This window comes from Acanthopagrus latus, chromosome 9 (assembly GCF_904848185.1).
Source record: "Acanthopagrus latus isolate v.2019 chromosome 9, fAcaLat1.1, whole genome shotgun sequence".
Lineage (NCBI taxonomy): Eukaryota > Metazoa > Chordata > Actinopteri > Spariformes > Sparidae > Acanthopagrus > Acanthopagrus latus.
Genome location: NC_051047.1, coordinates 27,614,238 through 27,641,451, shown reverse-complemented (window position 1 = coordinate 27,641,451; position 27,214 = coordinate 27,614,238). Strand labels below are relative to the sequence as shown.

General features: G+C 44.5%; 2 protein-coding genes and 1 long non-coding RNA gene across 7 annotated transcripts in view; 2 read left to right on the top strand and 1 right to left on the bottom strand.

Annotated features, from left to right (window-relative positions):
* Window positions 1-3,748, top strand: part of si:dkey-3d4.3 (host cell factor 2) — an 11,180-nt gene extending 7,432 nt beyond the window's left edge. For all 5 annotated transcript variants that reach the window (XM_037108891.1, XM_037108886.1, XM_037108887.1 and 2 more), the window contains 3 exons: window positions 120-240; window positions 510-699; window positions 2,517-3,748. In XM_037108891.1, coding sequence (XP_036964786.1) covers window positions 120-240; window positions 510-699; window positions 2,517-3,150 — 945 coding nt within the window. In that variant the 3' untranslated portion in view covers window positions 3,151-3,748. The remainder of the gene's footprint in view (window positions 1-119; window positions 241-509; window positions 700-2,516) is intronic.
* LOC119025392 overlaps window positions 1-27,214 on the bottom strand; it is a 27,747-nt gene extending 533 nt beyond the window's left edge. The window contains exons 1-3 of the long non-coding RNA XR_005076807.1: window positions 27,092-27,214; window positions 26,311-26,420; window positions 16,004-16,068 (exon numbers count right to left, since the gene is read on the bottom strand). This is a non-coding gene — a long non-coding RNA (uncharacterized LOC119025392). The remainder of the gene's footprint in view (window positions 1-16,003; window positions 16,069-26,310; window positions 26,421-27,091) is intronic.
* Window positions 3,898-14,717, top strand: inhbb (inhibin subunit beta B). The gene is made up of 2 exons (XM_037108892.1): window positions 3,898-7,003; window positions 12,324-14,717. The coding sequence occupies exons 1-2, from the start codon at window positions 6,616-6,618 to the stop codon at window positions 13,145-13,147; spliced, it is 1,212 nt and encodes a 403-aa protein (XP_036964787.1). The 5' UTR covers window positions 3,898-6,615; the 3' UTR covers window positions 13,148-14,717.

Genomic DNA, 27,214 nt, shown 5'->3' with positions numbered 1-27,214 from the left:
GCAACATTAAAACACTGAATAGAATACAAAAAACAAAACTGAGGATAGTTTGTAGGTCACTTGTGATAACAGAGTCCTTGGGTTTGTGTGTTCATGCTTGTGTGTCTGTCTGTGTGCAGACCCAAACGCCGACCAACAGAAAAGGACACAGTGCTGTGGTGGTTGGCTCGGCCATGCTGCTGTACGGAGGTTTCGTGGACATGAAAGGATCCTCGCAGGACTTTTGGAGTTTGGATTTTGGTGAGTTTGAGTTGCTCTTATTACCACGAAGTGATGTAACAAGGATGCACCGTGTATATTCTTCTTAGTATCTATTGTATTATTCATTATCTGCCATTTATCCATTAAGTGGGCAGAACATTTATTTTTCATTATCATTATTTTTTTTGTTATCCCTAAACAAAGTTTATACTGTTTTTTTTTTTGTTTATATGTGGCGGACCCTGCCACCTCTCTAGCTTCATAAACATATGTATATATGTACATATATGTGTGTTTATGCGTGACAGATACCATGGCTTGGTCCCTGCTGTATGGTTCTCAGCAGGGCTCATCAGGCCCCGGCCCCAGACACAGTCACTCAGCCGTGGCCTTCCAGAGCTGCATGTATCTGTTCGGGGGCTTGAAAGGCTTGAGGGAGCAGAGGGACTTCTGGAAGTGGAATTCCACCAGCCACATGTGGACTTCCCTCAAAAACAAGTGAGTACAGATGTCACCTGTCAGTTTCCCTTTCAGGTGTAAGCTTGGGTCAAGAGCTAAACGTAGTAATGAGCGTGCAGCATGCTTGTCAGCATCAAATCTCAGAGAAACATCATTTCCACTGGTATTATCATGAACGATATAGCGCAGCCCTGCAGTAAATGTAAGTTGCATCCAGGTCAGAGTCATCAGCCCACGCCAACAAACTTGACAGGCAGTTTATCAAAGGACTTCATTGGGCCGTGTCCACATTTAACTGGTGGAAAAGGAACTTGATCCTGTTGGAATGATATGAATACTGAAGCTCTCAACACCTGCTGAACGGTGAGGGATCAGTTTACAGATGGCTGTGCTGTGCTATCAGGGTGACATGACGAGGCTGTCAGGCTGTACAGCCAATAACTATCACAGTGCAGTAGAAAGTAAAGCAAAAATAACGTCATCAATAATTGTAAACAAGTGGTACTTTCTTGGTTGCCTAGATAACATTCTTATCAAGATTGCAGTAGAGTAATGGATGATATTAAATTCTGTAACCGTGACACTGTGTCGGTGCCAAACCACAATTCAACAACAAAAACCGTTATCATTTCAACGATCAGGCAGGTTGTAACTCAGCCGAGTGTGAGCTCAGCCACAGGTACACACTCTCCTGTCAACGTTAAAGAGATGTCTTCTGACAGTTTGCATTTTTCAGACTCTCTGAACTCATCGTGTGTGACAGCGCTAATTCTGGGCTCTTTGTCAAATAGTTCTGCTTCATAAAGTCGCCCTGAGGGACAGGGAAGGACTTTTCTTCTGGTCATCCATTTTCTGAGTCTGAACTTAAACGTTTTTTGCTCTGCGTGTGGAAAATATATTTAAACATTAACATGTTTTTCAAAAGACACTGGGTTTTTTTCATGTGCCAGAGAGAACAGTTTTTTCCATGTGTGAAACTAAGTGAAAACATTGTTCGGGAGGCATAAACATTACATTTTTTATTTTTTTTAATTTATACTCATTTTGACCACAAGAAGCTGATGGGTACCACTAACTCATTTTCTGTACTGATTATACACAATATTCCACCGTGACGCTGACCACAGGTGCATCTAGATGCATCTTGTGTTTAGTGTAAACGAGAAATTAAAACTCACCTGGAAGACAACATGAATACTCTTAGTCCTTGTGGTAGTGGTGCATTACAGCCTCTTGTAGTCACCATGAGTATCACAAAAATTATTTAGAGAATGAGATTAAAATATTTTTTCAGTTGGTTCCACAACCCTAACCTGTAACAGTAACCCCTAAACATAAGTTCCCTTTCTCACTGAAAATTCACACAAATGTTTTTTTTTATTATTTTTTTTTTTTCTCTCTTAATTTCACTGGTTTTTACATACATTTATTCCCCCCCCACTTGAAAAAAATATTTCTGTTTCAGGGTCAGTTCTTTACACAAAAGAGTTTCTGAAAAAATGTTTTTTTACTCAGTTTACTCAGAACGATTACTATCATTTCTAAACTAAAAGTATTAAACTCGCCGACCTTTTGACCCTCCTGTGTAGCGGTCAGTTGATGACCTGGTTACTGTAACAGGACAGGACACACAGAACTTTGCATCTGAACAAGCAGCAACATCAACTATCCAGAGTTATTTTTCAGTTCTCCACAGCTGTCGGATTTGTTGTGTGTGTTCAGTATCGTGAGGATTTCCACTCCTTCTCCGTCACAGCTGGAGATTACATACATGAAAAGACAAAGGCCAGCACATTCAGTAGAGATTGTTCTGACTGTTCCTTCCTGCTAACACCACCCATGGTTGCGTTCCCCAGGTCCGGTCCCTCCAGACTGATGGGCCACTCGGCGGCGGTCTACAAGGACAGCATGCTTCTGTTTGGGGGAGGTGAGAGCCAGAACTCTCCCAAGAGCTGCCTGTGGAGGTACAACTTCAGCACTCAGACCTGGGCGCAGGTAGCTACACTCCCAGGCTCCAACGCCCCCGACAAGATCCACCACTGCTGCACCGGGCTGGGCCCCAGCTACAAGTCCAACAGCAGCAGCCCCTATTCCAGCTCAGGACTCCAACCCAGGCTGCTGGATGGGAGAGTAAGGCCTTTCAAGAACAAGTGCTTCCCTGCCCCGCTCAGTTTTCTGGGATCTGAGGGAGCTATAGAGCTGGAGACTTTCAGCCCGGACCGATGCTACGGCAGCAAAACACTCACACAGTCCTCAGAACTGGTCAACAGCAAAGAGGGGCTGCTGGAAAAAGACTCGCTGCAGATCGGAAACTGTTTGACCTTTGAGAACAAGGCTTTCAGGAGTAAGTGCACAGATGAGGACCTGCTGGACGAGGAGGATGGAAATATGGCCCAGCATCTACCCGATCTGCTGCTGGTGCTGGGGGGAAGACCTTGCACCGGACTCAGCCCGATCTCCATGTGGCAGATGACTCTGACTGACTCCTAACAGCCCGGAACAACAGACGTTACCAACAACAGTGTTACATTATCACTTCATCTTTGTTAAATGTATGTTTGAAGAGTTTACTGACGTTTTGTAAAGAAAATAATCTAAAATATTTTTGTATTACTGTTTTTTTTTTTTTGTTGGTAGTTCTTATGATGTAAAATGATTTATTACACATTTGATTTTTGCAGAAATAAATGTTCAGAAAATGTTTTGACATCTACAACTGAACCTGCTCCTTCACAACATCCTGGATTCTGTTACTGCCGGACACTTTGGTCTGAATTTGTGCTGAAAGTCTGAAATATTTCTGCCCCACATGTTACCACACCTACTTTAATTTACTACAACACTGAGATGATTAACTTACACACTTAACCCTTGAGGAAAAATGTTTTAAATGTTTTTTACATGCATTTATTTATTCATTCCCCCCCACAACATTTTTTTTTTCACTTTTTATTTTTTATATATATTTTTTGAAAAATTATCACAAAAAATATTATGAAAAGATCTTTTGAAAAAGAATATTTGAAAAAGTTGTTTCACTTGAAAATTAGTATTTTTTACTCAGTTTAAATAAAGAACAAGAAAATGATTTAGAATTTTTTTTTCTTTCGATAAACCTTTGTTTTCTCTTGGATATGCACATAAAATACATAATTTTCTCTTGAAGAAAAAATAATTTCACTTTTTTTTTTAAATAATGTATTTTTTTACCCATCCTAGGGAGAAAAAAAAATATCGAGACCTGCTAGAAACTTTTTTTTTTCATGTATCGAGCCAAGTGAAAACATTTTTTCATGTATCAAGACTAACATTTTCATTGTGTTTCTGAAAAAAATTGGCAACTTTCTTTCTGAAAATGTCAATAAACGTTATCAAATTTACTGTATTCATTTTCATCAGTTGCTGCAGAAATAAAATGAATGTGATTTAATGGTTGATTGATGATTAAAAGAAAACATTTCTGTAATATTCTCATTATGTTTCTGGAAAAAGTCAACCACTTTTTTCGGAAAAAAGTCAAAAACATTCTTTCGTAACAAAAAAAAAGACAACTTTTTGGAATGAGCCGACAGCATTTTTTGAAGAAAAAAAGTTTCTGAAATGTGAATTTTTTTCAGTGTTAGTAATTAGTACAAGATATCATATGAATGTGATTTAATGGTTGATTGATTATTAAATGAAAACATTTCTGTAAAGTTGTCATTGTGTTTCTGGAAAAATCAACAACTTTTTCAGAAAAAGTCGAAACATTTTGGGGGGGAAAAAATTACTTTTTTTTAAAGATCTGTAAAAAGATTTTTTTTTTCACTTGGTTTCATAGATGAAAAACCAAAAACCTCTTTTTTTCACTCTTCCTGTAGAATTCTCAGGTCATAAACACAAGAGCAAAACAATTTAGATTAGACTTAGAAAACAGATCACCAGGAAAAAAAACAAACAAAAACAAACAAACAAAAAACTTCTGTATGTTTCCCTCACAGGTAGACAGAAATATTTGGGATCTTTGGAAACTTTAGGATCTCTGCTAGGAAAGTAAACTAATCAGCTGTGACGCAGCCGCCTCTCCTCTCTAATCCATCACTTCACTCGGCCTGTTTACCTACATTACTGCTGCCACGCTCACACACACCTGCTCTGAAAACTACAAGTACTTTTACTCGTACGTCAGAACGTTTTAGTGTGTTTTTCCCCTAAAAAATTACTCACACCGATTCAGTGATTATTAAAATACTTGCCGGTTAATTTAAGTGTTGATAACTACTTGGTTCACTGTTGCAGCTGTATATCTGACAGCCAGAGCTGAGCTGACGTTCAGTCGGAATCTAAATGATTCGATTCATCACAGTTGAGACTTTAACCAATTAAAAACGTCTTAGTGGACACAAATACCTCGGAGAGTTTCTGACAGGAACAGAAAACAGATACTTGTTTTTCAAATATATCCAATTAAAACACAAAATATAAGCGTGTTAAACATTTTACTTAAAATGTGCGTTCTTATCCAGGTTTCTAATCATCTGCTGCAGCTGTAGAATGTTTTATAATATGTTTGATAATCGTCTCTTTCTTTCTTTCTTTCTTTCTTTCTTTCTTTCTTTCTTTCTTTCTTTCTGTCCACACAGCTGCAGTGTGTATTGGCGGCTGTGTGTCGCTAGATGGCGCTGTGTGTTCGTTAATCAGCATTACAACCTTCCATGAACTCACTTGACTCAGTTTCCCACTTTTATTTATTTCTTCTCCCACATTTGTTTTAACATTTGCTTGACTTTTTATTGTTTTCATACTTTTGATTTCAAGACTTTTGTTTGTATATTTCTTTAAGTTATTATAAGCTGGATGTGTGACTGATTCAAAGAGACTGAACGGATCCTGTGGGGGGTTTAATTTTTTATCTAAGTCAGGTTTTTTGTTTTTTTTTTAAATGTAAATATAAGTTTGTTTTCAGGATATGAGTATAAAGAATCTGATCAGTCTGAATCCTCTGTGGGCTCCCAGCGTTCAAACTCAACCTGAGCTCTTAAAAGTCTGATGATCAAAGTGTGTTTCACCCTATCAGCCTTTTTTGGGTACGACAAAAAAATAAAAAATAATAATAATAATAATAATAATAATTACGCAACCTCTCCTCCACCGACGTGTTTGTGTTACCATAACAAAACCTTGTTCCATCAGAGGAGTCGTGTCTGCGGAGACGTAGTAGACTAATAATCTTAATCTTGCGTCCAGTTGGTGGAAATCCCCACGTGGTTTCCACTCCTGTATAAAAACTTTGGGTGTGCGGAGCCCCTGTTGTCGTGATTGCAAAGGGAGGAACAGGGTCTCAGTGTGCAGCATCTTTGCGAGGACGCACGGAGCTGGCCCATCCAACAGCCGCGCGCACCGGACACGGTACCCAAGGCGCATACACGCAACAACAAGAAGGAGAAGAAAAAAAAAAAAAAAGACGCGGGACTCGCCGAGAGTTGTTTATTCTGTGCGGGGCTGCAGCTGGAGGAGAGGAGTTTCTGTGCGTGCTGTTTGAATGGGAGAGAGCGGAGGGAGCGCGTCTGGACACCGGAGGGCTTCTTATTCTCTGCTTTAGACTTCTCGGCGTTTTGTTTTGGTAGATTTGTTACGCGTCCGCAGTCAGCGTGCTGTGACAGCAGCAATCACAACTCCCGAGTGCGCCTCGCAATCACAAGAGATGAACTTTTTTATTTTGGTGCTTTGCTGGATAAACAAGCTGAATGCATAATGACTGGAGTTAAAGAGCCTCTTGTGTGATTGGGAATACAAAGATTTCTTTGGCTTCTCTGGATGTCTTGAGGCGTCTCGCTGCTGGAGCAACAAAGTGGATGTTCTCCCGGAATCTCTGTCAAAAATTAAAATTAGCTTTAACTTCACTGTGTGTGTGTTTTAAACATTCACTCGTCTCTTTTTCCCCCCTAGCGTTTGGACTGTAATCTGATAGAAAACATGAGCTTATACAGTCTGGCTTTGTCCTGCTTAGTTGCGTGCGTCCTCTCCGTGCGCTGCAGCTCGGTGGCCGGGACGGACACGCAGAGCTCGCCCCAGGAGTCGTGCGCGTCCTGCGGCCTCAGAGCGCCGGACCAGGCGGAGCGGGTGAACATAGACTTCTTGGAGGCGGTGAAGAGACACATACTGAACCGGCTGCAGATGAGAGACAGACCCAACATCACGCATCCCATCCCCAAGGCGGCGATGGTGACGGCGCTCAGGAGGCTGCACGCCGGGAAAGTGCGAGAGGACGGCCGGGTGGAGATCCCCAGCTTTGACGGACAGGCTGCGTACAACAACGAGGTCCAAGCGGAGACCTCTGAGATTATCAGCTTCGCCGAATCAGGTAATAATCAATAATTCATCACATCATATCGACCTCTGGTTGAACCCATTCACCTTTTGACTTGATGTAACAGGCACCTGAGGGGGAAGCAGGTGACTTAGCGAGTTAAAATCTGCCTCAGTCATGGATGAAATTTCATTCTGTGAAGCTTCATCACGTCAGACAGAGATGAGACAGACTCTCGTTTTTAAAAGATTTAAAAAAAAAAAAAAAAGTCAGTCATCATTTTCATCTGATTACATCACAGCTCCTGTGTGCAGCCACGCTGTTAAATCCTCCTGTTTTAGCCCAATTAAAAAGAAATGAAACTAAAGACAGAGTCCTTAAATTACCCTCATGTGTTGTCTAGGGGATCAAAAGAACCTCTGAATCCAATTTCATCACTAAAGCTGAGCTCACACTCAATACTCCAATGCATAAAGCCCTCTTTTAAATACGGACAAAGTCCCTCAATTGGCCATTTATCCCTTCCTCTAACAATGTGTATCTAACTAATTCTCACAAGTCCAAAGAGAACACCCTTTCCTCTCTCTCTCTCTCTCTCTCTCTCTCACACACACACACACACACACACACACACACACACACACACTCAAACACACACCCCCTTCCCTCCACAAACACACTCACACACACACACACACCTAAAATCATCTGCGCTTGACAGAATCCAATAATTGTCAGTTAGCATGGTGAGAACGGCGTCTTTGACACAAACTGTTAGTTTAAGAGAAAATAAAACATATAATTAAAGACACCAAATATAGGACGTCCAAAACACACACACACAAACACACACACACACACACACACATTTTCCCATTGGCCCTGCCGGTACAATTAGCCTGAATGGGCTGCGAGGTCCCGCCTTCCAATGGGAATGATCTGAGCAGCCTCATGACAAGGGAACAAAAGCCAGGCAATTATTATAAGAGCACTATGTGTTCCTGCTGAACCCGACATGTCAACGTTAGGCAGGAAAAAAAAAGGGCAAAGAAAACAAAAGAAATCAGAATAATGCATGAGACATTTGAGTTGGTGCAGGGTTGTGTTGGGGTGGAGGGTGGAGGGGGGGGGGAGTGTAGGTGGAGGGGGGGTGTGTGGTGTTGGTGATGGTGGAGGAGGGGGGGTGATATTGTGTGTGTGTGTGTGTGTGTGTGTGTGCCCATATTGCAGTGTTGTAAAGAATGTTTTTGTCGTTCCAAAGGTTCGCTGGGCTCCTTTGCTTCTTCTTCTTCTTCTTCTTCTTCTTCTTCTTCTACTTCTGTTTTTTTTTCCTACTTCTATTCTTCCTCACACCTTTGAGCCTTTGTGTGGCATTGTACCATGGAGCTGGCTTGGGTCCCTGCTCCCTAGACCCCGTCTGCCTCCTGGCCAGCTGGCTCACGCCCCCCAGATCGGATGCTGCCAGCCGGGGCATGGCTCAGAGGCAAGGTCTCCAGAAAGCTCTGAAGCCAGGGGAGCTTGTCCCCCAAGCATGAGGGAGCCTGAATCGTTGTTGTCACAGTTTAGGACAGGGCGGGTTGGGGGGGTGAGGTTGGCATATGTTTAGCCAACAGCGAGCCAGTAAATGGATGTGGATAGGTGTTTATGTGAGGAGCGGTGAGGTCAGCTCGCCTCCCCCTCAGCACAGGGTTAACTGTGTGCTTGTCAGCCAGCGAGCCGGCTTCTTATCTCCGGTTGCGGTAGCGCAGAGGTAAGAGGTCTGCCAAGCGGCCCCGGGCAGGTGAGGGAGACGATGCCAATCTCCCTTCTCCCCTGACATGGTCCCGCGGGTCCTCGCTGAGGGATTCGGTGTCCCGTATCCACGGGAGCGGAGCGGGGAACACAAGCAGAGAGGGAGGGAGGGCGAAAGAGAGAGGGGTCGACGGAGAAGTTTAGATCGGCGCTTCTTGATTGCTCGCTCTAGCCGTTCGGACCCAGTGAACTCGCGGCGAGTGGTCCAAGACACGGAATTAAGACTTCATTATGGGAGGTCATTAACTCCGGCCCGGTTCCTCCAGAGGATCAGGTTGGCAGGTTCACTTCAGGATACGACTCTTTCATGAGGAGCTGTCAGTCATGGTCATCCTGGACCTGATCCAGACATTTTCCACATTCACCCACAAGTGTGTGTTTCAGTCCTCAGTGGGCCTGGCCGCCTCTGTATAGCTCTGTGATCCTTTAAATCATTTATGCAACATTATTAAAAATGCCTCTGTGGTGAAGCTTTAAAACGACAGAGCCGGTGCTGCAGGAGCTTTAACTCCTCAGCCCGACGTCTCCATCCTCCCTGTGAGGAATTCCTGGAGTGCTGTATCCACGCACGCACGCCTCTGCTCATGTCAGAGCGGCGAGCGCTCCGTGCCGCGCCCTTGTCCTTCCACGGCGTGTGGTCTTGTCGACAGCAGCTTTGAGTAATGAGCTCTGGAGCTGCCTGCCTGCCTCCTCGGCCCTCTTCCCTGACTTGGTGGCGCAGGTGGGGACACGCTGAAGTAGCTCTTTATCCACACAAGCCCACCCAGGTGTCCTGCCTGCTGATACTCACTCGCAACTTTTCCAAAACCGTGGGGTCAGGCGAGGCGTGTCGGGGCCAGCTCCACATTGTTTCTAACGCTGGATGAAAAGAACAATTTGTTGCTCAGAGGGAGCTGAGTGGAAATCGGTCATGTGGCATGTTGGTATACGCTCCACATACTAATGATCAAAACGGGCGTACAGCGTGAAGAACACGTTGTGCAGAGGGGATGCTGAGGGAGACTCCTGCTCAGTGAGCACCTCATGCAGCCGCTGGGCAAACTGCTGTGCTTTTATTTAATCATTCAGAATAAACTTTGACAGAACAGTCAGCTCGAGGTCTGTTGAGCAGCCGGTCCGGAGCCGTCGACCGCATCGCTTGATCCTCATCATCGTCTCCAGATTGCCGGATGTCATAGAATTGCAGATGCTCAAATTCAGGCCACTTTCTGAAGCTTTTTCAGATCAAACCTTCAGGCAAACATGAACAAGAAAAAGTAGAGAGTTGTACAAACACAATTCCACGACAGCTGGCCGACTGTCTCCTGATGAGAATCATGCAGCATGAGTTAGTTTGGTTTGCTATCTGGAAAAATACAGACTTCATGTAGTCGTTGTGCCTAAAGATCAGAGCTGAATTCTTGAACTCCTGTTTAACACAATCAAATAATTCTATCAGTAATTGATGAATTCTGTTATTTTTCTAGCAATAAAGACAATCCTTTATGCTACACACCTTCGAGTTTTCACATCACACCTGTGTACGCTGAATATCAGACCAGGATTGGCTTCCAAACTATTTGTGATGTCACTAATCATGCTCATAGTTCCGCCTCTAAATCAGATTTTTGGGGAGCTCAGAGGAAAACATCCACTTGGTGTAGAGTAAAACAGCTTTCTAGTGTCAAATTCTGCACACTGATCATCTTACACAGTGAAGCTCAAAACATTCAGCCGCAGGAACAAGAAGAAAATCACACTTCTGACTGGACATTTGGGCCTTTTGGACATTTTAATTGGCATCTTTTCACCACTTCATGATTGACCAGACCAAAAGATTCATCAATTAATTAAAGGAATGAAACAAAATGTTAGGAGAAGCTACAGATGTTGAGCAAGGGGGTTTCACTGAGACGTCGATAAAATGCCAAAACTGTCTTCAGGTATCAGTTGTGTCCTCCAGCTGTGCCCCTGAAAAGTTGGACTGCACTTGATTTATCCCGTCCTGAATGTGAATCCATCACGCTGAACAAACATCAGCTGAGCAGTTTGATTCAGGATCAGTTTGAGTTTGAGGCTTCGCTCCCTGCCTGTCTGTTTATCACTCCGTCACTGCTCGCTCGCTGCTGCGCGATCCCCCGGTTTTCTTTTCTCGGCTCGGAGCTGTCGAGGCACGTAAGAGCGCAGAGCGCTGAATGAGGTGAGGGTAGTTACTTGTAGCCCCGAGGGGCCTTCACGGCAGTCAGAGCAGGCGAGAGCTGCAGTTCAGCTGATTCCTTTATGTCGTTCACTTCAGATGCATTTCAATCTGTACTCAGGCTGCACTTGATACGTTACCCACAGGCTTTGGTATTTAGACGGCTGATGGTTAATGTATTGCTCACCGTGGGGTTGGGTGTGTACGTGTATGAGGGTGTGTGATTTTGTGCATGGATGGATGCAAATGTGTGTGTGTGAAGTGCTTGAGCTCCCAGCTGACATGCTACAGAGTGGAGAGCTGGTCTGAACAGGTTTCTGTGTGAATGTAAAGCTGTGCTTTACAGGAGGAAGAGGCGTGAGGCGCCTTGAAGAGGGGGCCCGTCTTTGGTGGCCACCTATTGACACTGACACACACTAATCAGTCGGCAAACAAAGTAATTTAGCCGCTTTCAAAGGCGCTGCTCTGCTTGAGCACATTGTACCAAATCTCCTGAAATAGAAACCTTTCAAGTTACCTCGGGGTAATTTGGAAGACATCATTAGGCTTGGAAAAAAAAATAGTGCCAGGGAGAGCCCATCGCCACCTTAAGACTCCCGGGATCTCTTCATTGTGCTGCTGTAGAAAGTGGCCAGTGTCATGTAAATGGCTTTTATTTTTGCCTCATCATGCTGTTTGCTGGAAAGCCACGCGTTTCAATGCGGGGCTGCAGCGCGGCTGTCTCCCAGTGCCTCACAGGGGGCTTTGTGCTGTCACTCTCAGGGTGCTCACACTGGAGGGAGGGGGGAAGGGGTGGGGTAGGGTGGGGTTGGGGGTTCAGGGGGGCGCTAACAGCGAACTCAATGAACCCCCCGGGAGCCTTGGCGTTGTCCGCCAGCCTCCCACCTTTTCCACTTGCGTCCTTCCTCCTTCCCTCGGTCTTCCTCTTCCCTGTCGCTCCCTCGCCCTCTCTCTCTTCTTGGCCCTGTCACTTACAAAGCTGGACCTGAGGCCAACTGGGCCTGATCCCAGAACTGGCTCGTCACAGCTGGCCTATCAGGAGCTGCCACAGAGGTCACCTGACACAGTGATTGAGGGCGAACAGAGAAAACAAGGCCCTCAAAAGACAGAGCTGTGGCCTTTTTGGGAGGCTTTCTGCTTTCTGTGTGGGCACATGTTGTGTGTGTTTATGTGAGTGAAGAAGGGAAACAGTCATTAGCTGTGGTGGACCAAAAAAATCAATATTCATTCAACCAGGATACAACTGACACTATTTCACTGACCAGTTCACATGTTGCTGCCTGTTCTCCTAAGATTCCCTGATTGACACGTGCTGCCATGTTTTTCTGCATTTAAATTCAGTCTTTAATGACGTATGAATGTTAAACTGAGAGTTAACCCTGTCCCTGTTTTTTCTGTCCCCAACAGATGACCACACGTCCTCCAAGACTGGCCTCTTCTTCCTCGTCTCCAACGAGGGCAACCAGAACCTGTACGTCTCCCAGGCCAACCTGTGGCTCTACTTCCGTGTGCTGCCAGCCGGTCCTGAGAAAGGCATCCGGAGAAAGGTGACCGTCAAGATCCACTACCAGGAGGTTGGGACTACCAGCAGTGCAGAGGGAGGCCCGGGAGGCGGCGGTGGAGGGGGAACCGGCCGCTGGGCGTTGGTGGAGAAGCGCGTGGATCTGAAACGCAGCGGCTGGCATACCTTCCCCCTCTCGGAGGCGGTGCGGGCTGTGTTCGGGAAAGGCAGTCGGCGGCAGGACCTGGAGGTCCACTGCGACGGCTGTGAGACAGCCGGCGTGGCTCCAGTGCTGGTGGACCCGGGCGATCCGTCCCACCGGCCCTTCCTGGTGGTCCGTGCGAGGCAGGTGGACGGGAAGCACCGCATTCGCAAGCGGGGGCTGGAGTGTGACGGCACCAGCGGGGGCCTTTGCTGCCGGCAGCAGTTTTACATAGACTTCCGCCTTATTGGCTGGAACGACTGGATCATTGCACCAGCTGGTTATTACGGCAACTACTGTGAGGGCAGCTGCCCGGCCTACATGGCAGGTGTGCCGGGCTCAGCTTCGTCCTTCCACACTGCAGTAGTTAACCAGTACCGCATGAGAGGGATGAGCCCTGGCTCCGTCAACTCCTGCTGCATCCCCACCAAGCTCAGTACTATGTCCATGCTCTACTTTGACGATGAATACAACATCGTAAAGAGGGACGTGCCCAACATGATCGTGGAGGAGTGTGGCTGCGCTTGAGTCCCACACCGGCCCGACATGACCTTTGAACTTGGAACAGTCAGAAAGGCCTTTTGTACAAACAGGACGTTATTGTACGGTACACATATACAATATATCTATACCTACTGTATGTGCGAGCAGCGTGCACACTGGTACAACCTAGCGACGTGTCAGTGTTGTGTCCGTGTGTGCGCGCGTGCGACTGCACGTGTGCGTGCGAGTGTGTGTATTTATCAGAGTGACATGCTTGCTGCCCGAGTTTTGTCCGTTCGGCGACAGCGATGGGACGAGAAGGGAATGATTATCACCAAATGATACTTTGCTCTAGTTTGCCATTTCTAGTCAAAAAATAATGGCTCATCATCTCCTCTTGAATGAAGATAACAAGCGCTTAAGGAAAGTGACAGGATCAGCTGATGACATTATCGGCTTCACCCCGACGCTCCCGACCCCGCTCCTCCGACCCTCTTAAGTACTTTAAGCACATGACAGACTTTTGTTTTTATAAAGCACTGACAATTCATCAGCTTATACAATTCAGAACACCAGCACTTCCCTACTATGCCGACAGACACAGTCTGACTGTCCTCTCTGGTGGAATTAGACCGGCAGCGCTTAATGCCTTGCAGGATTATACCCTCCGCAGAAAGGCAAAAGAAAGTCGTCCGCAGAGCTGCTGCTGCTGCCGCTGTCATTCTCGCTGTTGACTACGGGCCTCAACCTCTACTTCCTGCCTAAGAGTGCTGCAGGCCCCGCTACCATGACAACCAGGTGAAGATTGATCTCATAAGTGCACTTCACTTGTGCACTGGGAGCGACAGAGAGAGAACTGCTTCCTCTTGCCCCCCTAAGGTCCAGTAGAAGTGGGCCTGCGGACGTGGAGACTCTAGTTTTGGCCCAGTGGGTCGCCACAGTGCAGTGCAGCACTTGCAGAGACTGAAATGCACACCCTGAATAGCACTTGTATAAAGAAATGCCTTCCAAGGGGTACTGAGTGTCCTGTCCTATCGCTAAATAAGTGCCACATGAGCTATGCAATGTATAGTAACCTATACCCATACTCAACATGCTCTATTAGACTGAATTCTCTTTCCATCTTTGCTCTCTCTCCTTCTTTTCTCTCTTCGCTCCTCGACTCTTTATCAATACTTGAAATGTAATCTTTCGCCTCCTTTCCAAAGCGAATGATTGTTGTGACGTTTGCACTGAAAAGTTGCGGGATTAGTGAGACAAAAAAACTGCCATTGAAAAGTTATTTTTATAGAAGTAAATTGAATTTTGTTTCAAATGTATTTTACCTAATTAATGGAACCAAAGAGGCCAAGATTTTTAGCTATTGTACGAAGATGGCAAGGCCATTGAGTTACTGTGTACAATACTGTTTTTGATCATTTGCAATAGGCCTACCACTGTATCAGGGTACGATATATGATTTCATTTCTTAGCTCTATTTTCATTCTCTGTTTTGTACAATAAGCAACACTTCATTTTTTTCATCTTTTAATTCTATTTTTGTTTCAGTTTTCTATTTAATAAGAAAGTTATTTTTAGTTCCTGTCTAAGAATCATTTAGTCAAATAAATGTCATCTGTACAGTTTATGTAAAATAAAATGTTTTCTTAAATATTTTGTAACTTTACATTTCTTTCCTGCGTGTGTTTTTGGATCAAACCTGCCAAGGTTTTTTTTTCTTTTTTTCTGGGGTATCGGAAAAATGACCAACGCTCAACACCTCCATATAAGCTACAGCACATACTTCTAGGGTAAATACAAGGATGTGAAAGTAAAATTACATTTAACTGGTCTTAAATTCATAGTTTACAATAAAATAAAATGAACAACATATGAAAAGGTGGTCAGAAGTCAACATCACAAATCCAACTCAAGGATTTTGATCATCACTGCCAGGTGGACCTCTAAAATAATACAGGACTAAAGTCTACTGTGTATTTCTTCTCCTCTGCAGTGGTTTCATCCATTTTTCGAGGAAAACGATGAGGCGAGACGCACATCAGGTGGGGTTGTTTATGCGTGTCATACCCGCCTCTGAGTCGGCGTTGGGTTGCCAGCTTCCAGGATACACATCCCACACAGAAACTTAAACACAACCGTGTGATTTTAGATCAATAGTGATAAATTAACCTGGGAGCACGGAGACGATAGTAAGGGTTAAAGACGAAAAGACTCCCGCCAAAATCGGGACTGCTGCCAGGTACGGAAGGTGCTTTGGGCACTTCGTTAGAAACTAAAAGGTGGGGCTGAAATAGCTGCGAGAGGAACACACGCAGACTTCGGTCTTTGTCCGCTCTGGTTGAAACATAAAACATCGCTCCCTCTCCGAGAGTGTCTCTCGTGTGCTGGAGCTGTAGAACAGTAATTACAACTATGATTAACAGCCTCACAACTGTGATTAATGCTGCCAACATAAAGACCTTCGTGTAACTGCTTCTCTCGTTAAATCGTCTGCATGTGCATGTAGATTTGTGTGCGTTGGTGTCTTTATTTGAGCGTTAAGAAACTTGCAGCCGTGCAGTCTGTTACGCCCGAGCAGTCTCCCCCGCAACACGTCTCTCAGTGTTTCTGTTTCTCAAGGTAGGTTTACAGTTGCCATAATGTCAGTGTGTCAACACTTTGTGCAACAGCACAAGGCTTGCCCGACTGAATGTCTGGCCTGTGCCAACACCCACCAACGGCTAGATTTCATGTAATGTTTCTGCGAGGCTCCATCAAAACACGTAACGTGTCCCTGTAAAATATCTGCTGGATAATTGCTCTAAATGTATCTATTAGGATCTGCCAAGGAGCGCAATGAGATTTGTTTGCCTGTGGGGCAAATAGCACGTTAGGGAGGGATCAGGGTAAATAACTCTTTACCTGTAGCTGGATGGATGAGTCAGGAGGAGCAGCGGCGGCAGCGACGACGGCGCGGCAGCGTCTTTCTAAGAAAAACAGAAAACAAATCACGGTGACTGTGCGTGTGAGTGACAGGCAGGCAGACGAGAAGATAAACGATCTGTCAGAAATGATCTGAGGCCAGCCGAGGTTTGGATGTGAGCCTCTGACAAATGACAGGCTGTGCTGGGAGCAGAGAGGGAGATGTGTAGCTGTCTTGTCATGCTTCCCAACGCATGCCAAAATCTCCACAGCTGGAATGTTAATGACGCCGAGCGAGAGCTGCAGGCCATTAGGAGCGCTGCTGGTCATGGACGCACTCGGGGGCCACACACTCGCTCATGCAGGATCACATCACAAGAGTGTGTGTTTGCACTGTTTGTATCAATAAAATCCGTGTCTGTGCATGCTCATGTGCAGGCTTGTATACACGATCATGCTCCCTCACTTGTCCTCTTTCCCACACATATGCACTATAAACACTAAACACGAATATGTATGCACACACACACAAGCTTTACGGCCCCTGGTTATCAGCTTAAACAAATATTGTCCCTCTGCCCTCCCTCATCTAATACTGCCACAGGTTGAGGTCATGACAGCTGCCAAGTTGAAGGGGTCAACTGGTTTATCGCCGCAATAGCGTTCATTCTTCCAAATCAGCCTGGTACACGTTCACTAATGAATTTATGACTATTCATCACCTGAGGCCAGGCATTCCTCCGCTTCACCTCGTGTTCAGCCCTGTGGCTCCGAGAGAAGCAACACACATGTTGATGATTATTTTTCTTGATCACTCATCTGTCTCTCACCAGAGGAATTCAAGAAGATTTCATTTTCTTTCGAGCATCTGACGCCGTCAAAGATTTTTTTCACGCCACCCCACCGTAACCCTTCCTAAGTTCACTGAGCTAACTCAACAGGATTTCTATTACCGGCGATTAAAGCTTGACCCTTTGTTTCAGCTTCTAGAGACCGTGTAGAGGCACTCTTATTTTAAGGATTTATGGTGGGGCCCCCTAAGACAGGAGGCTTATTCCACCCCTGTTTACTTCTCCCTACAACCCGAAGTGACATTTTGACCTTTGGAGCAACGTGGACTGTGGTCCCTGCGAGCTCTCTCTCACAGGCGGATTACTGGAGTGAAAAGGGCTTTGCAACTTGAAAGCATATTTGTGAGCACTAATGAGCAAAAAACTTCATTAATCCTATCATTCTTAATGGCTGCATTCGGTATCGCTGCATATTTTCCCTCCTTTTCTACTATTTTTCAAAAATAAATGTGCCATTCTGTCGTAAAACGACAACAAGAAGAGAAAAAAACACACGTATTAACTAAAATAACAAACTATTTATAACTGCTATAAAAATCATGGTAAATTCCTGTAATAAAATGAATTTTTTTTGCGTAATTGACCGATCCAAAGTGTCTTAGATACTGCTGCCATGACGGACAATCAGAAACATGACGGTGTGATGTTGGTTCTGTTCAGCCAGGTGCTGCAGTATTCATTAGACGAGGGTCTAATATAGCTTGAAAAATCCGACATCAACGCTGCAAAATGTTGAGAATTGAGGCAAAGTCACTCCAGTGTCAATGAAACCAGAGAAGCCTTGATCTGTTCCCACTAACTATAATTCATCTCAGCTTAAAAATGCGCCCAAGTCTTTCTAACGTCACCACAGAAATGAGGACAACGCAAACCGCTCGATGCAACGTTAGCTAGCCGTTAGCCAGCTAGTTAGGAAGCATTTCGCAAACATTAGTGAACCTGAGATGCAACTAGGAGAAGCATCACTTTACTTTGTAATGTCAAGGTGTTGATGTTCAGTTGACAGTAAAATCCATTACACAGCTGAATCCACTCCACATTGGATGGCGTTTGTCTTTTTCCTTCCACACAGTCAGAGTCAACATGGACAAACCAATCACCAATCAATCCGGGTTCATCTGCGTAAGAAGTTGATGTTAAATCCTGTTAATGCAGCACAGAGCAAAAACAGGCTGGATCTAAGATCAGATCTTTAATTTAAAGTTTAATTATGGATATTAACGCATATAAAACAATCAAATTACCTTAAAATGCAGTCGAACGCCATCAAAATACAAATAATCAGGCTTCACATTGCAGAAGAGTCTTCTTGGTGATAAAATGATGTCACACTGAAAGATTTATGATTTTGAAAATAAACTTGAATGTAACATTTTCAATAAAAAAAGGTGGAAAATGTTTATAAATCTTTATTCAGTTACAGAATCTTAATGTTTTTTTGTAATTTTATTGATTTTTTCATGTACTAAAAAAATGGAAAATCTGTAAAATTACAGATGTGACACATTATTTTACAGTGTAGAATATAATAACTTATGTAATCGGTTTCCTGAGACATTCATATTCATGTGAACGTGTTTTATTGAACCAGACGAGATGACTGACACCAGCTCTGACTGACTTTTGGTTTTTCACAAACGACCACCATTAAGAAAACAGCGCTAACACTGCCTCTGTATGTCGTTACCAGATCAGTAATTCTATTTTCTCTCCCCTGAACGTCGCAGCGGAGGAGGTGACGGGGTCAACGTGCCACAATGTGCAGTGTGTGAGTGTATTTTTGTGAGCTCACAATGTCATAATGTCAGGGTTGTTTCTGCCCATTTTGGCGAAACAACTGAAGCCTTGTCGCCAAACGCAGCCTCCCCCGCCTCCACCCGCTTCCCCTCCAAACTACGTCTCCCCGTCAGCCCCTAAAACCTTCTCACCTCCTCACCCCACCTTCCACCGTCCTGACCTACTGACTCCCGGAGTACTGAAGGCACACTCAGGGGCCACAAAGCGCTCGTTTGTGTTTGTCTGACGAGGGATCGTCTCCACTCGCCTCCAGTCAGTGAGTGGAGCAATGTGATCCTGGGAATGGAAGGAGGCAGTGAAGGTGGTGCCATGGTTGGAGAGTCAGGGGTGCAAGTTCACCGTCAGTGTGGGCTCGTTTTCTCCAAACACAGAATATAAACGTTTGGTTTAAATCAGGGTTTGTACAGAAAGTCACACAGACTCAGTGGATCAACAAGCTGAAGACCATTTCAAACAGGCAGTAGTCAAGTTTTATTTCTTTAACGTATCATTATTAAGTAAATGTTAGTTGCAGAATTTGATGGCAGAAGAAAAATTGACACCTTCAGCCTCCTGTAAACCTCACGTTCACTGTGCTCGTGTGAGGAAGTGAAGGCTGACAGCCCAACAACATTTATCAGCTCAAAATACATTTCTTTAAACCAAACTATAGTCTGAAAACAAACTAGAAGCTACAGCTGTCAGATAAATGCAGTCAAGTCGAAATGTAAAGTAGAATAAAATGGAAATATTCAAGAACCTCAATTAAATTAAACCAATTCAAGTACTTCAGTAAATGCACTGAACTTTGAACTGAACACTGGAAACACTTAACTGATTAATCATTAGGTCACCATATAAACTGTGGTGGAACCAGAGAATGTTTGGTGTCTTTACTCGGTAAAAGACTTAACTGATTATTAAGGTAAGCTACAGGTGAGTCAGGTAACTGTTTCAACTAACAGATATTAGTATAAAACTTCCCCAGTTGATCAAAAACTATGTAAATATGTAAACTGGGTATTATCTATTAAAGTAACTACAAGGAACTTTTAAGTGTTTGTGACAGTCTCTGATTCCTCTGATGATTATAAACGACCTGTAACTGCGAACGAGACCATCAGTGAACAGACAGCTGGTTTTATATCGTCATTATTAACCCCTGGCACACGTGAAATCACGTATAAATACATCGACTCATCGCGATCCATCCTGCGGTCTCTCTGTCGCTCGCTTCCGGAACGCCGGCACGCTCTTGCAAAGATCTGTGCAACAGATCCGAACACATCTGCGGAACAGAAATGTGAATATAAATAAACACGTAAATGTGTATTCTGGATGTTTGCTGAAAGAATTTTTATAGAAGCAAAAGAAGAAAAAAAAAAAAAAAAAGATTCAACAATGCTTTGTTTCGGAAACTGCTCCAACATGTTCGGTGTGAACACAACATGTGGCTCTATAATCAGCTCCCTCCCTCCTCCCTCCACTCCTCATTATTCATGCCTTTGGACATCTTGCTGTTGTTTTTTGTCCCCCCGGACCTGTTGACCAGCTAAATTTAGCTCACTGCTGGTATTTCGAATTGATGGGGGAATTTTTTTTTACAACCTTAAAAAGGGAAAGGAATCCTGGTGACTAATGTCCAGTGTGCTCTTAGGAGTTAAATGTGGAAGCAGTGTGTAAACAGTCTGGCTTTTGTTCCCCCAGGAGGAGCATAGTTTCTGTCCGCATTCAAGTGACGTAGCGGACGCGATAGTCGGCCAACTGATAGTCGGCTGGCGGTGATGATGATGATGGTGGTGGTGGTGGTGGCGTGTCTGAATGAACCGACTCACACACTCCGAAGGAAAGACACACAATAATGCTTCATTGTGACAAACATGACTCAAAGAAAAAGTAAAAAATAAAAGTTTCCTTGTGCAGGACGAGTGTGTGCACCTTGTGTGTGTGCTTGTTTGAGAGCATGACTGCTTTGTGTGTGTGTGTGTGTGTGTGTGTGTGTGTGTGTGTCAGAGGGGAAATTCCAGCCAGGGGGATATAAGGTGTGGCTGAGGATCATCTCTGACCACTTTAAAGCGGGGCCATCATCGGCGTTCCTGTATGACTCTCGGCCCCAGCTGCATTTCTCTCTGAGGGCTCATTATTCTGGCAGGTGCCCTATTGTCCCGTCTTTTGCGGGCCTTTTCATGAGCATACCAAAAACACAACACCAAAATATGCAGGGAGGAGGAGGGCAGGGAGGAGGAGGGGGTGGTGGTGGTGGTGGCCTGAGTCAAAGTGAAGAAGACTCAGAAAAACTGCAGCATCAAAAGAAGAGAAGACGCTTTGTTCAGAGCGGCTGCATATCAGAAGAAGAAGAAGAAGAAGAAGAAGAAGAAGAAGAAGAAGAAGAAGAATGGGAGCTGTTAAGATGTTTGGTGGTGAGAGTGGTGGGATGTGGTGATCAAACCACTATAAAGGAGAAAATTCAGACACGCTGATGATGTGAGGATGATTGTTTTATTGTGAATGAAAACACGATGGAGGCAAACTGCAGCGGTTGGTGTTGCAGAAGTGTCCCCGCGCTGGCCTGAACTTCACTTTTTCTTTGTTTCACTCTCTCTCTCTCTGGGTCGTGTCTGATGAACTCCACCTTGTTAGCGTCAGAGGTTTGTGGTTGCAGAAACTGCCATGTTGTCAGGGCGCTAACATCCCCTGCTGTGTGAGAGACTGTGCGTGTCTTTGTATGACCTCATGGGAAAGTCCTTTTGGTCTGGAATAAATACAACAAAGGAGCTGTTGACAGATGTTTCAATAATAGAAGAACAACTGATGCTCTTGTGTTTTAATCTGGCGATGCATGAGTGTTTGTGAGTCTTACTCGTGTCCAGCCAGCAGATATAAAGATATGTACACACAGTGTGTGTGTGGCCTCAGCCGGGGGAGGTGATCCCAGTATGTTCTACGTTATTAGTGTTAATATATGAGATGTAAAGAATGAGGTCATATTTGAGAAACATCAAGGTGTATTTGAAAATGAAGTTGTAATTTTGAGATAAAAGTCTGTAAATATAGAAACTTTACAAAAGATGAGAACACAGCCACAATACAGAAACTGTGTTTTCTGTATTTGTTTTTTATGCCAGTAAATTTAAATGTTTTCTCTTTTTCTTAAATCTTCTGTCGACTGTCAGCTGTTGGCTAATGTCTTGCCATTGTTGAGCATCTATGACAACTAGTTTTTGCCGTCTGTCCCGGCCCAGTTGGCACCAGTCGGTCCTCTTCTTCAGTTTTTCGGATGATTTAACATGCAGAATTGGCAGCAGAGCCATAATGTGAGAAATTCCTCCGATCGGCCGTTCAGGTTTCAGTGGACGAGAAAAGAAATAGCAAAAGACAACCTGTCGCTGTCGTATCTACGATTCCAACGACCAAAAAAACAAGAGCTAGTTGAATCAGACTAATCCTCGATTTTAAGAAGAGGAATCTTTATGTAACAAACACAATCATATGATGTCAAATGTAAAAGTTTTCCATTTTTGAAGACGAATACAGTCTACCGCCACAGTTGCTGTTAGGCAGAGACCTCCAGTGGCTGTCATGATTATTACAGCAGCAAAGGAGGCGATGAAGTCAAGCACAGGACTTTAATCGCTGTAACGGACATGTTGTTTTTCATAAAGGTGATGTAAGTTGTTTTGGGATTCACAGGCAACCCACTGAGTCGTGTAGAGATGACGATGTGTTGGTCTGGGCCCAAACAATGGCCTGATATTGTGCAAAGAGCACAATGTGTAATGTTTTCTTTTTGAATTGGGGTTAATTGCAATAGTTGGATACAAGATACGTCTAAAGATTATTAAAGCGAGCCTTCCAGAGTTCTCACAAACATGCAAGTCTATTTTAATTTGCATGTTTATGTGCGTATCCACCACCTTTATACGTAAATCTGATACACTTGGGGCTTAAACAGGCTCTCTGACAGCGCGAAGCAAAACAATGCTCCACTCTTCCAAACACATGCCTGGCGCCAGCTGCCAGGGGAGATAAAACCGAGAGGTGAGGAAGAAACAAAAACCAAAACAACAAATCCCTCGTATCTCTAGGTGATGAGCAGCGAGAGAGAAACTTTGAGCTCGCTATCAGATGGGACGGGTTCACATAGCTCGGCAGGCGTAGCGCATTAGAGTGGGTGGCTGGTATACTGACATTCCTGTAGATTTAGCTGCTCTTTGCGAGCGATTGCTGTCTAGTACATAGAGTCAAGATCATCAGAGGCGAAGATACGTATGATGGTTCGGGCTGTGAGGTCCTCTCTGGGCGTGCACACATGGCTCAGGCTTGTGGATATCGCCTAGATCAAAATTAATTTTGCGGCGCCTTGGCTCAGGATCACTGTGAGTGAGTGTGCCACACACAGTCTTTGATTGTCTCTGAGGGCTCAGATGATGCAGAAGATGAGATACCATCTGAAGTTACCCACCCTCTAAACTCTTTTCCCCTACACTTCTTCTTCTTTTTTTTTTTTCTTATCTCAGATTACGGCGCTGGAATAGGATCGCTGCCTGTGCTGTACCTCTGCGGTGAGCTGAGAGTACACACAACAAAGGCGTCTGTTGTGCCAGGCGGTCATTGTGTGCAATTTAATGTCTCCTAAATACTTTTATTGTTGACTTTTTTTCAGGTGCATTCTGAACATTCCTTGTGACCGTGCCAGGAAGCAGCACAGGTTACTGTTCAAGAAGAAAAAGCTTATTGCCTTTAAGGATGTAACAAGATGAGACAAGGACCCAAAAACTAGGAGAACTGGGCCTGGTTTTCTGCTTTCTGCACTTCACTCCCCAAACAAATCTGTTATTTATTTCAGCTCGTAAGTGTTAAAACACTTAACAAATTGACACGCTCTATGCTCGGAACAAGAGCAGGCATGGACTTTAATTACATGCGAACCTAGCCAAGCTCATAATGTGAAATTATGAGTCACAGTGTTTTCTCCCACCACTGCAGACGATCATAATGAATCAGGGCAGGGTGCCTAAAATAGGTACCACCTCCGGGGTGTGTTTTTTAAGTCTTTATTTTTTTTTCCCCTCAGCGATCACCGCAGCTCATAGCCCTGCACAGTGAGGTAATGCCCTGTGAGAGATTCCTGATGCCTTACTTCATGCCTGTCTGACTGAGAAACGCCTCAGTTATCTGAGCCACTTCCTTCTTGACCACATGCATATCAGCTGAGGTAAGGATGGAGTGGCCTGGTCCTGGAGCAGCGGGCTGGCTGCAGTGACCTGATTAGATTGGGCCTCTAGAGTCAGGTGGCACAGGGGGGTAAAGTGGATCACATGTACACAGTCAACAGTCTATTTTAATAAGAATATGCTCATTTGGTCCTTATCTGAGAGACCTTATATAAGACTGGGACCGAAGGTTAAGACAAGCAGTGTTTTTTTTGTTTCGTTGTGTGTGTGAGGGAAAAGGCTGCTGCTGTTGCTTTTGGCTAACGCTTCACGCCTGTGTCCGATCTTTCAGTTTAACAACACATATCTCGTCCTCACCTCGTCATGATTTGGTCATCACAAAGTAAACTTTCCCCTTGAGTGTTGACTCAGAAATCTCAGAGTCAAAACACACAGAAGTCCAAGTACTCCATCTTATCAGAGCTCGACTCATTTCCTTTCTTCTTCTTTTTTTTCCTGTCTTTCATCCCCTCTCTTTCCCCCCCCCCTCACCTTTTCACCCTCTCTGGCCTCACCTATCCACATCTCGCCCTTTACGTCCTCCCGTGTCCTCTCCTGTCCCTTCCCCTCTGTTTTTTTTTTTGGGTGTTGTTCATCCGAATGTTCCTTATAGGACCAGCAGGATTATTGACCATGAGTAATAGGGCTCTCGCCGGGACAGACCCAGATGCTTTGCATGCTTTCCCAACACCAGCGGGATCAGTGGTAACTGTAGCTCTGACTGGGGTTGGCTTTATTGAGAATCCCTTGCAATAACAGGGAAGGGTTGTGTTTAAGTCTAACCAAGCGGTAGTAAAGCCACGGGGATTTAACAGAAAATCCACACAAGGGGTATCATCAACATATTAAGCAGCGGCAGTAAGTTAACACCCTCTCCTTTGCAAATCACAGAGTGGACCTGTCTGGAACGTGCTGTCATGCTACCGAGGGTTTCCTGTAAGTCTCAGCATCGCGTCCACCCACGTATTTGAATGAATCGCCTTCGTGTGTGTTACTATGGCGATCCACTCGACACATGAGCATCACATTTTGCGTGTCTATCGTTCTCCCGTATGACCAGCGGGGCTCTGTTTCAATTGTTTTGGTGCTTACAGCGTTTCTTTCTAAGCAGAAGAGCTAGTGATCCGTGTGAGCGACGAGTTGAAGCGCTGATTTTTATTGACATCAGCTAACGCCATGGTAACAGACGATCGACTCACCAGAAACAGAAGATCTGCTCCCACAAATGGGCTTCTCTGTTTCAAAATATACTTTGAGTGAATCTTGCTTTGGTCTTGAAATTTAGCTCATTAGCTCCGTTACCTCTCATTGTGTCACGGCTTGCTGCTGGACCAGTTCCAAAACTTTTGGTAATTATGAATCATTTAGAAACTAAAACATGTAAACATAGAGCGCATGTTTTAACACCCCAGAATTTCCCTTTGAGGGGAAGTCCAAAATCAACACAATTATGAAATTAATTACAAGTTACCCAAGACAGGTTCTAAGTCATCCATCTCAGAAATAATGAGACAAGTTCCAGTGAAGTCTCACGTCATTCGAGCTGCGAGTTATCCATGTCACACCAGGTATGAGGGAAGTCTTCTTGGGTGTCTGCTGATCATAAAAACAACATGACACGTGAACATATTCCTGTCAAAGTTGTTTTAACTGTGATTTTAACGAAGCTGAAGCCAGTCTTTTCAGTGTAGATTGTAGATTTGAGGCCTTTCATTGAATTTGTCAGTGTTATTTCACAAGTGACGCGCAAGATTAATAATGCAGACTGAAAGTAAACTTCAGGTTGTCTGGAAACGTAAAAATGATTTAATTATTTGGATTATCATGACCATCTCAAACACTCCACATGACTCAGATGATTAGAGGAAGACAGCCAGTTGTAATCCCAAGGCCAGACAATCTAGACTGTGTGTATGTACTGTATGTGTACAGTCCTTGTGTGTGTGAATGAGTAAGTCAGTGTACAGGTGCGCCACCTCAGCAGCTGCTGAGGCAAGGCCCCAGACATTAGTCTGGCTACAGACACACACACACACATACCCACGCACACAGAGCGGATGAGGTTGCAGTGTGGAAACTACTTACTTACTTACTTGCTTGAGCATAAAGTAAGCAGCAGGGGAAGGGAGGGGTTTTTAACAATTAAAGCCACGCTGACAACTTGCAGACAGTCATTTCATAACTCATACGCGCAGGAGGTCGGCTGAATCGAGGCCTCGAGGGAAGCTGCCCTTATAAGGTTAGACTACGCAGCACACGCAGGACTGACACACGCCTGACACAAGACGCAGGTATGCCTTATTTATCATCAGTCGGAGGTTCTTAAGCCAGACAGCTGTGGCTCAATCGCACCGGTGATGGACGTTCATTGCAGTGACTGTTATGTTATGATTTCACCCACCATAACAACACACTGATGTAATTTTCCGTGAGTGGTGGAAAATTTGGCCGCTCAGACCACCCTCACCTTACAGATGCATCGTGATGAATCGATGAGCACACCGAGGTCAGAGGGACCGGTCCTCGTCTGGGGGACCAGGATTAGAGTCAGCTGGGTGCTTGTTCGAATGCTTTAACCTGCGGCACAAAACATGAAGGAAGTTTTTAGATCAAATCAGACTCATGTTGTTGTTATTAAGAGCAGCATCGGACAACTTCTCATTCACACAGTACACTCAGCAAACTGTTAAATGTAAGTGGACACCAAACCCAACCATTTTAGTTAGTGCAGTCTCTGTAACCAGTTGGTATCATTGGTGTTAATCAACACCTGTTCAAAGTTCCCATGAAGTCAAAATCTGTTTTTATCGCATTATCACTATCTCCTGTAAACGGCAGTATAAAGCCCAAAACATTCATTTTGCAGGTATTTTAAATACTATTTTGAAGTTTAAATTGACTGGAAAACAATAAAGAAGATGTCATCCTGCACTTTCTGTGACGTCGGTCTTGCGTAGTGTTTCTGACGAGTGGATCTCACAGATTACTATTCGAAAAAACACTTGCTGCTTTTCCTCCACCACGCATAGCCTCCGAAAAAAAGATGGAGGCCAGTTACAGCAGCTACTGAGGTGATTTATGGAGTGTGCTGAAGGACAGCTTTGTTGCTGAAGTAACCCTACAAGTAGCTGCTACATTAGCTTGTTAGCTCTGTTAGCCAATCTGCTAAGTTAAATGGCCCCACTTGCTAACTCAACCCTTGAGTGCAAGGAGCCAAACCCGGCAAGAATATCAATTCAATCTTGTACCTTTAGATTAAATGTTGTCAGACCTCAGTTGCAGTCTAGCGATTCCACTCCTAATGGATTCCTTTCAGAGGAAACTTAAAAACACGGGTGACACGTAACACCTCGTGGACAGCTCAACTGAAA